Here is a 14,444-nt window from a genome sequence, read left to right as displayed (position 1 = left end):
ACCTTAAGTTGGTCAAAAAAGGTTTATTTTTCTAGATATTTCCTAATATTACACACAAAATATTTGAGGGACAATGATTCAAGCTTAAAGACGCAAAGTTATTTGGACATTTCTTAACCATGAGTGAGATTTTGCTTTTCTTTAAGAAATCTGTGACTGGAAAGTTTGGTTAATGCCAGTGACAAGCAGTTAATGGCACGGTTTCTGCTTTGATTTTCTGTGACACACTTTTGAGGTTTTCATCCTCACTTCTTTGTGGTGCCCTCACCTTTGTCTTCCTTTTGTTCTGTAACTGCCGATTTTCATCAACGACCGAAAAAATAAGAGTGACAAGGAAAAAACAATTTAGCTCAGCTGTTTCTTCTACAAATAGGGAAACACAGTGTGTTCTCCTGGATTTCAGATTAAATTAATAAAAAATTTCAATCCTATAAACAGAGGTCAAAGCTTATTATTTTGAGAGAGACAGAAAGACAGAGAGAGAGAGAGAATCCCAAGCAGGCTCTGCACTCAGCACAGAACCTGATGTGAGGGTCAAACTCATGAACCATGAGATCATGACCTGATCTGAACTCACGAACTGTGATATCATGACCTGAGCTGAAATCAAGAATCTGACGCTCAACCGACTGAGCCACCCACGTGCCCCAATCAGAGGTCATTTTTAATGCTTTTTATTTAGCAAAATTCCAGGTGATTTTGAAATACATCAGACATCCATTTATTGAGGACAAGAGAGGTTATTCTAAAACATTCTTTAATAGCACTAAACTGATTTTGCCTATCAGGAGAAAAAGGAAGAAAATCCATCCATAGGGGTCTTTCTATAGTGGTGGTTACATAGCTGAACTTCTTAGGCATTAAAGAAATTCTCACACACATGTACACACACACATAATTAGAAATATTCCATTTTTAAGACTGAGTTTTACACAACACATTATGATCATAAATGGGTTACTTGGATACAATAGTTATCTCTAGTTATTTTTAGCAAGGGAGCTAGATTTCATAATACTCAATCCTGCCTTATAAATTTAACTTTGTAAACTTGCAGGAGAAATGTGAGCTGTCTGGCCTTCTCTGACAAATCAAAAGTCATCCCGCGAGTCCCACAGTGAGGACACCCCTCCCTCCTCTGAACTCCAGGGGACTTACCCATGTGTCCCCCATACGTCCTAATTCACAGTCTCTCATATCTATCAATAAATAATTATGGAAGAAAAAAAGGAGCAGAAAAGTAAACAGGCATTGTAACTTAATAGAAAAAGCACAGGCATTGAATCAGACAAACCAAGCTTTGTATTTCGTTTCCTCTATTTATTCACCGTGTGATGCTGGGCAGTTGATTTAACTATCTGAGCCTTCGTTTCCTCATCTATGTATCAGAAGTAACGAACCGCCCTCATAGGGTACTGTGAAGGTTAAATTAAAATTGTAAAGCACCTGGCACACACGAGGCACCCAATAAAAGTTACTTCTCCTTTCCCCTATTCTGGCATATCATTCGTGGTTCGACCCTGCAGTGTGGTTGACTGAACACACGGCTGTTTCTGTGCCGCGACCTTTCCGAAGGCAAAGTCTTGTTAATCTTTGTATTTCCTACAGAACCTAGGGTAGTGAGCTAGATATCCTGGAGGCACAGTTAACCACGTATTGTTTTAAACTGAGGGCTGAAACAGGATGGCTCCTAAACTGTGCAACAATTATTCATGGATTGGGGCTCTTTTGGTAGGACAGCTCCCCTCTTGAGCGATGGCTCCGGCCACTTGGGTGTTGAGACAGCCCATCATATTTCAAATTAGGTTGCCCAAAACATAACCACTTTCCTAAATTCTCTGGCAACTAATCAGAATGATGTTCCATTTCTCACTGTAGACACTGCTGCACAAAAACTGACCCTATTCTGAGAGAAACAGAATCCACTATACTGTGCCGAAAAGACAAGTTGTGTTGAAAGCACTGAGTCACCTCAACGTGGGTTTTAAACACCAGCTGGCCCCCGACTAGCCCTCAGACCTCGGGCAAGCCGTCAATGCTCCTTGAGCCTCAACTAAAACAAGGAGACAGACAATAACTCTCCTTTGGTTGTCACACAGGGTTGTGGGTAGAGAAGAAAGGTGATTCCCTAGAACCAACTTGAACAACTGTGAAGCAGGATGCCAACACGAAGTCTAGAAAGCCATCACTTTTCAGTCAGTGTGAGCTCTTCCTTCGTCACAGCCCAGGCCTCTCCCCCTATTCCCTTCTCTGGCAACTGACCAGCTCTCATTTTATCATTTCAATTCAGTTGAGCAGGAAAGCGATGCACCTGTGTGTGTGTATGTGTGTATGTGTGTGTATGTATGTATCAACACACAAGTGATCAAATCTACAATCCTGCCTGTCACATTACAATGCAGCAAGAAGATGTGGTCATTAATTCGCACAACAAATCCAGCAACTGTAAAGCAAAGGGCTGGTCTGCAGGCAGGCAGCAGGAACTTGATGCGTTACTTTTCTGTCTGATGCTAGAACACTACACAGTGCAATTGCTTGTGGCTTTTTCTCATGTGTCAGTCACAATTTCCACTGTAAAACATTTCAAAGAAAATACAGTCCAACCAAAGCATAATAGAAAGTCAGCCCCAGACTAGAGGGGGCGGGTTGTGGGAAAAGCCAAGTGACCAGTCTTGTTAGTTCTGATGGAATCTTCGTTTCTAGGTCTTTCCACTGACGTCACCTAAGGAAACTGGGTTCCTAAGGACATCGGGAGGGTGGGGAGGCAGATGGGCCATCTACACACTACACACGGAAGAACGAACCTTCCCAAATTTCTGAAAAAAATCTTCTTCTGCCCGGGCCAATGCGTCTTCATCAATGTACACAGCCGGCCTTTTGGCCATGAGGAAGTACTGCACCTTCCTCAGATTCCAGCCCAGCACGTACTGGAGCCAGCCGCACACGGCCGCGGTGGACCGGCCGACCCCGGCGTTGCAGTGAACGTACACGGTGTGTCCATTCTCGAGCAGTGCGTGGAGGAGACAGACAGCCTGAGGCAGCATCTGTACTCGGCCTGGGATTGAGAAAGCACAGCACATACACATGAATAACGAACCCCAATATCGCCACTAATAATAAGTCCTGCAGCGCCTGGTGAAATCAGTGCCATGCAGAGAGAGGCGGGGACGTTAGAGCTGGCTCCATTCCTTTGTTTTGACGGAGAAGGTGAGACGATATCAAAGCCCGCTAATGATAAAGCAGAAAGAGCCCTCCAGAGGCAACGGATCAGCTCTGAACCTTCACTTGCTTTTGCTTTGAGTGACTTCTGCATCGGCGCAACTTTCCTTTCAAAGAACAGTTAACCACTGTCTATAGTCAGAAGAATGGATTTTTACATCTATCAGATTGGCTTGTACAGATTGGGCAGAGATTTAGAGGATTTCACCTGGACTTTCTTTAATCCAAATGGATCTTCACGATAAATGCAAAACACAGAATTAATCCATGTTCGTCAAAGGAGTCAATCTTCTTCACTCAATATATGCTAATTTTCATTTGGCCAATGAGATGCTAACATTAATTGATACACATGTGATAAACGATCATTCATTTGTTCCCTCATGAACCAGTGAGTATTGAAATGATTCCATTTCTCCTTTGCTGTGCAACTGTGATTATAGTTATTATCACCTTGTGACTATTATTTTGATTATCAGGTGATCAAATGTCTTCTCTTTTACACACTGAAAGGATAGGCAATGGTCTGCTCAGGCCTGCTGGACTGTCTTATCTCATGAGAGGCAGGAGCCCCCTAAAGTCATCAAACTCCTAGATGCCTGGAGTTTCTTTTGCACACAGGTTCTCAGAGCAAAGACAGTGAATTTGCAGCCGGGGCGGGGGGGGGGGGGGCGGTGGATGATGGTCACTATAAATTATTTCAAAGGGGAATGAAAGAAGGAAACTATACGGATTACCTAACCTGGATTATGTGCCTGTGACTTGGCACCCTCTAGCTACTCTGTGTTCTCGAAGTCACAGGGACACAATGGCGCTTCACGTTGCTACCCCCCTGGATAACTGGATAGGTGGGGGAAACTCCCCCCTCAAATGATTTCAATACAGATCCTCATGGAGGCCTGGAATTCCACGGTGGAGTGGAGCTGCGAGGTCATGAGAACCACTGAAGTAAGTTTAGACTTCCCTCTTTAGATGTCCTCTTTTAAAATGCAAGCGCCCCTTAAGAGGCCAACACAACACATGGGAATCAGGGGTCAGCATCTCAGAAGAACAGATAGATGTTACAAGACCCCATCATGGTTTGAAGGCCCTCTCACTTGCCCCTCCGTCTGGGGTGGGTCCACCTTAGCCTCAGGCTCACCTTGCTCTGAGACAGGAGCAGAAACATCTACATGGAAGCCAGTACAATATTCTACGTTTGCTGCTGGCATTCTATTCATCGCTTTCCAAGGCATCTAAAGCTACAGGTCCCACACAGCAGTTTAGGGCCATTTCTGACTGGAATGTCTTTAGTCAGGGCACCCTTCGCAGTTCCTCAGGCTCCAACTCCTCCTACTGCCTGTTGCCATACGTTCGTGCTCCCTGCCTGATTGCCGAGGGCGTCTGAGGTGGGGACACACCAGCTCCTCTGCGCCACTTGAGTTTGCAGGTCCAAACCCAGCCATCAACTGTAACCGATTTGCACTTCCTCACTAGGCTGTGGGGTACTCTGAGGTTAGAGCTGGGGGGGCATCCCATACAGGCAGCTGCTCATGGCACTTCCCCAGAGGCAGTCACATATCACTGGAGATGGAAAGATGCAAAATGTCATACGCACCAGAGAGCTGTCTCATTGCGTGCCTCAGGGAGAGTACTGTGTACTTGACTTACCATGTGAGCTGGGAGATCAGAAGAGGCAAAACTTCCAAAATATGCTTGAGCAGCCCTGCCAACAAGGGTGAGGCCTGCCCACGTGCAAGGCTTTTGTTCTGCGGAAGGGGTGTTAGAGGTATAGCCCAAGTAATACTGGCTGGGAAGGGAATGACCATACAGCAAACTGTGAAGCCGGGCTCTTCCTGCCCCTGCCACAGCTGGCATCACGTGCCAAGCTCCCTGTTACAGCCGCCTCTCCAGCTACCGTGTACTTTGCCAGGAGATGAGCTGAAAACAAATTTATTTTCTTGAAATACAGCTGACATACGATGTTAGTTTCAGGGGTACAACCCAGTAATTGGACAATTCTATACTACATGCTATGCTCAGCACAATAGGTGTAGTTACCATCTGTCACCACACAATGTTATAAGATTACTGACTAGGGGAGCCTGGGGTGGCTCAGTCGGTTAAGCATCCGACTTTGGCTCAGGTTCTGAACTCACAGTTCGTGAGTCCGAGCCCTGCATCGGGCTCTGTGCTGACAGCTCAGAGCCTGGAGCCTGCTTCAGATTCTGTGTCTCCCTCTCTCTCTGCCCCTCCCCTGCTCACACTATCTCTCTCTCTTTCTCTCTTTCTTTCTCTTTCTCTTTCTTTCTCTCTCTCTTTCCCTCTCAAAAATAGATAGGTTTAAAAAAAATTAATAAAAAAATATAGCCTTGAGAATTATTATTAACATGGATTTTCATTCAGTGTCCAGTGTCCAAATAGTGACCATGTGCTGTAGGAGCTTCTGGAGTCAGAACCCCAGCCCCTGTGTTCAGCTTACACAGCATCGGTGCCACCAACCTGCCCGAGCCCAGGTTCACATGGACCCATCAGGATCCCTTCCCCCAGCGCACTCTCTGGCCAGAGATTCCCGGAGGAAGGGTCTGCATCAAATGGCCCAAATAAGGCAGTATCTCTCCCTTTCCTTTTTATCTGTAAAAGGTTCTTCAAGAGGCATGCATACAGCTTAGAAGTTGAAAAGGGAAATGTGTGAGTTTGGAATTTTGTGACCTCGGACATGTAGTCCTGGAAAGTAAGTGGCAGCTGCCATCGGGAAGCTCCAGAAGGCCCCCCGTTTAATTGCCGGTTTCACCCTGCAGTGGTCTTCTCCTAGAATCACTTAGCCACCTCACTTAAGAACTGCCACACAAATATTTCAATAACATAACAAAAAACTAAATAAGAAGAAAGGACAGCAGACAAGGACCTGGTCCAGGATGTCCACCTGTCTCAGCCTGGCCTCCACTGGAGCTCTCACTTATATTGATGTCTAGGGACTACAAATCAGTCTACTTTGATTAATGACAGCTAACATCTACCTGCCCCTTCTACCTGCCAAGTGCTGTTCTAAGCACTGTGCATGCAATAGTTCATTTACAATCACCTTTTAACAACTATGAAGTTGGTGCTATTATTATCCTCCATTTATACCTGAGGGAACTGAGACGAGGAGATTTGCCCAAGGTGACCATTCAAACCCAGCCAGCACAACTCCAGAGCCTCTGGTCTTAACCACTATACTACTGCCCTTCCCTAACCTGCCTGGTCTGTGGTACTTGCTGGCCCCCATGCTGTCAGTCTGAATTCTCAGCCTCTGACCCCGACCTACCTGGTTACACTGTTGCTCCTAACCCAGGTGAGAGCAACATCCTCGCTGGGGGTTAGGCCTTCTGCCCTACAGGAGCTTTCTGTGCCCAATGGGCCATATCCCTCGATTACAAAACCCATTCTAGGAGCCTGAGCTAATGCAAAACCCACCAAGGAATAAAAAGAGGGTGTCCATAATCAGAGCTTGCACAATAAACCGGTGTCAACAAGGGCCTCTAATTTTTCACGTTTCATATACTTCGGTTCCATATAGAAGTTAATTAGATAAGAAGTTTCCATGCATACAAATGATAATACCTAAAGGCAAGAGAGAAATCCAGATTTTTTATAGCAAGTATTCCAAATTTTAACTGTTGGCAACTAAGTTGAAAATTTTAAACCCTGTGCAGGTCTAACAAAACATTTAACTGTCTGTGGTTCTTACTTTGGAATTTAAAACAGGCCTTGGCTCTCAGTGGATGCTCAAGAAGCATTCATTAAGTGCATGAATAAAAAATAAAATGAAACAAAATCCAATAATACTAATTAGATCTGAGACACTACCAGACCCCTCTAATCTAACTTGTGGTCCACACCTCCTCTAGGCTAATCCGACTCTGTAATGATTAAAAGCTTCTTGAAAGCATGCAGTGAGCAAACAAAGATTGAGAGAAAGGGGACAAGGGCTTGAAATCAGGGAGAAGAGTGGAAAAGGCCCTGAAGATGCCCTTTACCTAAGGTTGACCTTGAAAGAAATTACTTCTGGAACAACTCTCAGCCTTTCCAACACATACACACACACACACACACACACACACACACACACACACACACACTCACTCCCTCCCTCCCTCCCTTCCTTTTTTACTCCAGGCAGATTTATGGCAGGATATGTGATTATTTTATTTGAGCATATCTCCTTTTTCACCTTTGCAGTGTAATATAGATAAGGTCCGTACTGTCTAGTACATCCTCTGGTAGAAAACTAAGAACTTGGGACTAAAAAATATAGTCCCAACTTTGTGATTTTCAAAGCACTTTCATATCAATCATCTTATTCTATTGTTATAAACCTATGAGGCAGAAATGATTACCCCATTTTCCAAATGCAGGAGCTAGCCTGCTTGATATCACAAAGCTCCGTGGTGGCAACAAGGCCCAAGCCCAAGGTGTTGTGGCCCCAAGGTCAGTGACCGCCTCATGGCAGGGCTGCACACACTGGGTAGCGTTGGACAGAACTGTCCAAACAAAGGGGCAGCTGGGGACTCTGGGAAGCACATTAAGTCGTTTGGGAGGCAAGGGCAGACCATTTGTTATCACCAGCACTGCACTGATAGCGGTCAAAACACAATCGGAGTACTTCCTATGTGAAAGAAAACTGAATTTTAATGAACAGACTTGGGTTTTTTTTCAGGTGACTGCTAGATTTGGGAGCTTTTCATGTCTCAGGTGAAAGACGCAAACCAATTTTTTTTAAGAAAAGAAAAGAAAAATCCTAACTAACTCCTCTACATATGACAAAATGTACAAGAGTAAGGATCGATAGTACAATTGATTGTAACAGGCCTGTGACAACCAGTGGTGACAGTCAGGCCTAACACACTGTCTTCTTTCTCAGACTTTATCTGACAGCATTATGCTACAGCTCAAAACACTTCCAGATGGATTTTTCTCTAGAGTTCTAAAAATATTCAGCTAAATTAACCTATATGTTCATTGTGCTAATATTGTGAGCCACACAGATTAATCTATTGGTCCAAACCTCCCCTGCGACTCTGGAATGGTCATTAACCCTTTGATTACTCCCCCAGTTATGCGGAGCCAAAGAAAGCCTTCATTTAACCTTCAGAGTTTGCCAAGTGGGAGCTTTCATTCGCTGTCATTGGTGTTGCCAAACTGCCTCAGTGTAGAAGGTGTTCCCCTGTTGTGGTGGGGATGGGGACCTGGTGACCCTGTGACCCCCCAAAAGAATTTAACACAACTACAGTGGGCCTTTGGGGGTGGAGTTTTCCCTTAGGCTTCTGCATACCCCAAACTATCGAGCAAACACCTATTAGTCACCAGGGCCCTCGGGTAATCAATGCCTGGAATGGAACGGGACGCGGCTACAGTTAGCAGCTCAGCTACTCCAAGCTTGTCTCACGTTACACTCCCAACGGGTAACAATGTTATGAAATCAGAATCAAAGCAGCAAGAATCAGAACGCTCTCTGGAAGCTACAGGCACGTGGTCCTTACAATCTTCTCTGTTTTGAAACCAGAAACACAAAGCACTTTCGTATCAATCATCTTATTCTATTGTTATCGTCTTGTAAGGCAGAAACTATTACCCTATTTTCCAAATGCAGGAACTAGCTTGCTCGATATCACACAGATACTCAGGGGCTTTCATTCTGCTGTCACCAGTGTTTGTCAAACTGCCCCGGGGTGGAAGGCACTCCACTGTTGTGGCGGGGATGGGGGCCTGGTGACTGCGTGACCCCCACAAAAGATTTTAACACAACTATAGTGGGCCTAGATTCAACCGATGGTCTTATGTGCAAGCAAAGTTATTTTGTTTCCTTGAAAAACAGCACAGCTCTAATGGCTCAATCAAGTTTCTTTGGACCAGCATTACAACCAAGAGTAACCAAACAATCTCCTCTTCAGGAAGAAAAATTACACCTCATCCCGAGTGATGGTTCAGTCCAGCCCGGCCATGAGAACCACCTGAGATTCATAAAAAGCCAAGGCAGGCGACAGCCAGGTTCCCAAGGATCCTCAAGGTCTTCTGTCCCCACCTACATCCTGGACTGTTGACTCTGGGGAGACAAGCCATCTCCCTGGCAAATGGTCTTTGTCTAACTCCAGGTCATCATGAGCACAGGGGACTGAAAGTCCACATGAGCACCCAGGGAGTAGTGTCGTAGCGCTGTGTCTGCAGCCATGATCCAAGTCTGACTGCCTGTGTTGAAATCCAGGCTGTGTGTCTTTCCCTATGACCTTGGCCACATTACTTAACATTTTCGTACCTGTCTCTTCTTCTACAAAATGGAGATAACTACATATGCCTGGAGTCTTGTCGGAATTATATGAGTTGGGCACGAAACTGCTTAGGAGAGTGTCTGATACGTTATGTACTTTGGGGGGAAGAGGACTGAGGGTGGAGATATTTCCTGGCTAGGCATCCCTGCCTTCCTTCTTTCCCCCAGAATAGCAGTTCACCAAAGTCCCTTGCCAATGCCATTCCCACAGCCCTCTGCTGCCCCCTGCTGACAGCCGGTTGAACTAGTAGTGTAACTTGGTTCTCTCAGCTTCACTTCCCCTCATTCCTTTCCCAGAGAGAATCTTACTCTACCGCCATGCTGAAATACAGAGCATTCCTGTAAAATGCCATGCCTTAGGCCTTGACTTACACTGTTTCATCCACCTGGCATGCCCTTCCTCCCTCTCCATCAACCTGTCAAAGCCACGCCCACCTCAAATGCCATGACATTGATATAGCCTCCCTGTGCTTTTCTCCCCACCTCATAACCCATGAGGAACATGTGACTCATTACTCGCATCACATTCTTCTCTGCATTGTAATTAGTTTTGAGCTTGTCTTATCACCTCTTGCCATTAGATCAAAACTATGCCTTCTGTCTCTCTCATTTTCCCAGCAGCACGCATGTCCTGACCCCTCTTCACAAAGACATGCTCAGCCAGTACTTGTGCAGTAACTACAGCCTCACCATTGCCACCCTGCCCCCAACTGTGTCATCCCTCATTATCTCTCACTTCAACTCTGGCAGTAACCTCCTAACTGGTGTCCCCAGATCCACTGAGAGCCCACCTCCATCTTCTGTCCACTGGGCAAACCGCACTTCTGAAGGGGAAAAAAAAAAAAAAAAAGGTGATCTTGGCACTAGCCCAGTCTCCCACCCTTTCAACTGCTTCTTACTGCTTTTAGGAGACAGTCTAAAATCCTTATTGTGGCCCAAATCTGCAAGATCCTCTTCCTTCATTCCCTGACCTGCAGCCATACTGGGCTTCTTTTAGAACATTCTATGTTCTTCTGCAGCAGAGACTTCCTAAGCTGCCCCCTCTTGCTGGAAGCCTCTTTCCCACCTCACCCCCAGCAACCCCATCCTTCGATCTAGCTCAAACATACCTAGGAAAACCTTCCTTGACCCTCTTCCTACATCTGATTTGACTGTGCATATGCTCTCACAGCAGTATCTTTCTAACACAAGTTTCATCGTATTTGTGAATTTCTGTTCATGGCTATTTGATTAATATGTGTCTTCCCTTTAGGACTATAAGGTCTATGGGGACAGGAGCTATGCCTGCTTTTCCTCACCACTGTGTTCCCAGCTGCCGGCATAATGCCACACATACATCAGGCACACAACAGACATATAGTTAATGAATAAACAAATCAAAGCAGCCATGTTAAACAGAATCTTGGCCAAATTATCAAAATATGTCAAATCTATTAAACGTAAAACCTTATAGTTATTCCATTTCTATCACTCATATTTAAGTCACTCAATTATAGACATAAAGGTAGGTGGGTAGGTAGATAGGTAGGTAGATAGATGATAGATAGATAGATAGATAGATAGATAGATAAGACAGACAGACAGACAGACAGCAATGGCTTCTCTGAAACACTTCAACAAGAAGCCAGAAAGATTTTTCTGATGCTTACCTTCAGTGCTCATATCTGGGGTCGGCATCCAGATGTAGACCAAGCCTTCTTCCTTATATAGCTTAATCATGGTGTCTGGAGTCATGGGTTCTGGGTAGCGGTTACAGCCTGAGGAATTCTGTACAATATCCCATTCAGTCTGGAAATTCATTACAGCTGTAATCCCCAATTCGTGCTTCAGTTTGATGGTTACATGCTCCACTTGACGAGGGCAGCTACCCAGCCAGATATTTGGAAGAATTCTAATGAGAATACATAGAGGCAACTATTATTATTGTTACTGTTATGGTTTGAGGTCTGAGGAGCTACAGAAAATATGTGGTAATAAAATGCAATTAACCTTTAAATCTGACACAGGAAAATCTGCATTAACAATATTAGATGTTGTAACAATATTATTGATATAATAATATTATTATTGGAAGAAAAAATACCGTAATGTTGTTTTTAAGGAAACAAACAATTCAATTAACTAAAATGCTAGGAAATAGGCAATAGCAAGACAAATCCAGCAACATATTAAAATAAGTCCACCAAGTTGTATTTATTCCTTGATTGTATATGTGGTTCAACATTTGGAAACTCATCCACATATTTCAAACACTAATAAGTTAAAGGCAAAACTCCCATGATTATGGGAGTAAATCCTGTAAAACATTTACAAAAATCAGCCATCATTCCTGTTTAAAACTCTGCGTAAAAAGTTCAAATAGTAAGAGAACTTTTAAACACCAGAAACTAACAAACAATAGTCTTCTTTTTTTTTTTTTTAATTTTTTTCAACGTTTTTTATTTATTTTTGGGACAGAGAGAGACAGAGCATGAACGGGGGAGGGGCAGAGAGAGAGGGAGACACAGAATCGGAAACAGGCTCCAGGCTCTGAGCCATCAGCCCAGAGCCCGACGCGGGGCTCAAACCCACGGACCGTGAGATCGTGACCTGGCTGAAGTCGGACGCTTAACCGACTGCGCCACCCAGGCGCCCCAACAATAGTCTTCTTTTAAACAAAATCAAAGTCAAGATTATATCTATTAGTACCCAACGTTGTCTTACATGTTTCACCTAATGCTACAAGTTAAGAAGAAATATAACTATCTGTAAAAAATCAAAAAAGAAAAAGAAAATGTCATTATTTTTCAACTATGTTTCCATATCTAAATATCCCAAAGTCTAGATTCTACCCTCAAAGTTTCTGAGTCAGTAGATCTGGGTTGAGAGTCCAAGAATTTGGACTTCTCTAACAAGTTCCCAAGCAATCCTGATGCTTCTAGTTCAGGGCAAAACTTTGAGAATCACTCCTTAAAAGACTCAATTACAAAGCTATACAAAATATTACAGGTATTAAGATATACGGATTAAGGAGAATGTACCAAAATCAAACAGCTTTTCTGTGTGCCAGCAGTAGCCAGGTAGAAATGGGGAGGTGGAGGGGTGCCTGGGTGGCTGTGGCTCAGTCGTCTGACTTCAGCTCAGGTCATGATCGCTCAGTTTGAGAGTCTGAGCCCCATTTTGGACTGGCTTCTATCAGCACAAAGCCCACTTGGGATCCTCTATCCCACACTCTCTCTGTGCCTCAAAAATAGACATTAAAAAAAACCAGAGGCGTGCCTGGGTGGCTCAGTCGGTTAAGTGGCCGACTTCAGCTCAGGACATGACCTCACGTTTTGTGGGTTTGAGTCCCATACTGGGCTCTGTGCTGACAGCGCAAAGCCTGGAGCCTGCTTCGGATTCTGTGTCTTCCTGTCTCTCTGCCCTATCCCCCACTAGCGTGCTCTCTCTCTCTCTCTCAAAAAACAATTTTACGTTCATTTGTTAATAAACAATAAAAAAAACAAATGAGGAGGTAGAGGTGAATCTCATTCAAAAATAAAAGCAAAATTATAAAACAACTAGGCAGACATTGAACCAGAAAGATTTATGAAACTTTATTGGACATTAAGAAAAAAGACAATGAATAAATAGATATACTGTGATATTATAATAATATATATTTGGTCTTCATCGCAGTTTCTGGCACAGTTTCCTGAGTGATGAGAGCCATAAGGTGTCTTTTGCTGTGTTAATGAAGTAACTTCTGGATAGCACCTAAGGATGGCCTGGTTGACCAGGGGAACCAACTTTGTGATTAGAGGGACTGAACCTGAAGTCCCACCCCTCGGCTTCCAGGAAGAGAGAGGGCTAGAGGTTGAGCCAATCATCAGTGGCCAATGATTTAATCAATTATCCCTAGATAATGAAGCTTCCATAAAACCCAGGATTCCAAGGTCAGGATTCCAAGAACTTCCAGGTTGGTGACACAGAAAGAGTGGGGCTCCCAGAGAAGCTCTGGAAGCTCCAAGCCATCTCCCACATTTCCTTGCCCTGTGCGTCTATTCCATCCATCTGTTCCTGAATTATATCCTCTTAAAGTAAGCCAGTAACCTAGTGAAACATTTCCTGAGTCTGTGAACTGCTCTAGAAAATTAATCAAACCCAAAAAAAGGAAGGGGTCATAGTACCTGTGATTTATAACCAGTCAGAAGCACAGGTAACAACCTGGGCTTGCAACTGACATCTGAAGTGGAGAGTGGGGGACAGTCTTCTAGGACTGAAATCTTAACTTGGGAATCTGATGATACTTCCAGGTAGATAGTATCAGAGTCAGGTCGAATTGTAGGACCCCAAGTTGGTGCCCAGAAAATTGATGACTGTATGGGGAAATCTCCTCACATCATACACATTGAAATTGGGTCCCAGAACCCAAAAGAAATGCCATGCAAATATCATAAAAATGCAAATATTTTCCAAATCAATATATAACTTTAATGAACACTATTATAATTTATTGTGTGTGGTATATATTGTCTTCCACACTGATTATTTCACACGTGTACATTCTCTCCTGAAATAATGGGTAAATACTCTATTTCAACTTTATTTGAATCACGTCACCTAGAACTTTACTAGATTCAATATGAAGCATTCAGACAACAATTTATAAATGATGATGGTACATATTACTTGATGCTCACCAGTGCTCCCAGTTATCCTCTTTCAAGTATGGAGGGCTAAATTTCTTCTCTGCCTGAAAGTTAGAGCCATCTGACTTGCTTTTGTCAATAATAAGTGAGCTGAAGTAACACCTGTACCTTCCAGAAGGACATATGTAGGACGTCATGCACAGGTCTCCATGCTCTATCTTTCCCTGCAGCAATGGTCATGAAAACATGTGTGGATAGTGAACTGCTAGAAGACTGAAGTGGTCTAGAATGCTAACTAAGCTCAGGAGGCCAGCTGCCCTGGAGAG

The 14,444-nt window shown here is 44.0% G+C and overlaps 1 protein-coding gene across 2 annotated transcripts in view; it reads right to left on the bottom strand.

The window, feature by feature from the left end:
* Nucleotides 1-684: 684 nt before the first annotated feature.
* Nucleotides 685-14,444, bottom strand: part of EPM2A (EPM2A glucan phosphatase, laforin) — a 106,820-nt gene continuing 93,060 nt past the window's right edge. The window contains exons 3-4 of one of the 2 annotated variants that reach the window (XM_047103145.1): nt 11,158-11,399; nt 685-3,055 (exon numbers count right to left, since the gene is read on the bottom strand). In XM_047103145.1, the coding sequence (XP_046959101.1) occupies nt 2,778-3,055; nt 11,158-11,399 (520 nt within the window). In that variant the 3' untranslated portion in view covers nt 685-2,777. The remainder of the gene's footprint in view (nt 3,056-11,157; nt 11,400-14,444) is intronic. The other variant, XM_047103146.1, reaches the window with a different exon arrangement.

Source organism: Lynx rufus, unplaced genomic scaffold (assembly GCF_022079265.1).
Source record: "Lynx rufus isolate CCGP_SWC_20201006 ecotype Redwood Valley unplaced genomic scaffold, mLynRuf1.p SCAF_6, whole genome shotgun sequence".
In the NCBI taxonomy this organism is placed as follows: domain Eukaryota; kingdom Metazoa; phylum Chordata; class Mammalia; order Carnivora; family Felidae; genus Lynx; species Lynx rufus.
The sequence above is the reverse complement of the archived record's forward strand: the minus strand, read 5'-3'. Positions and strand labels throughout refer to the sequence as shown.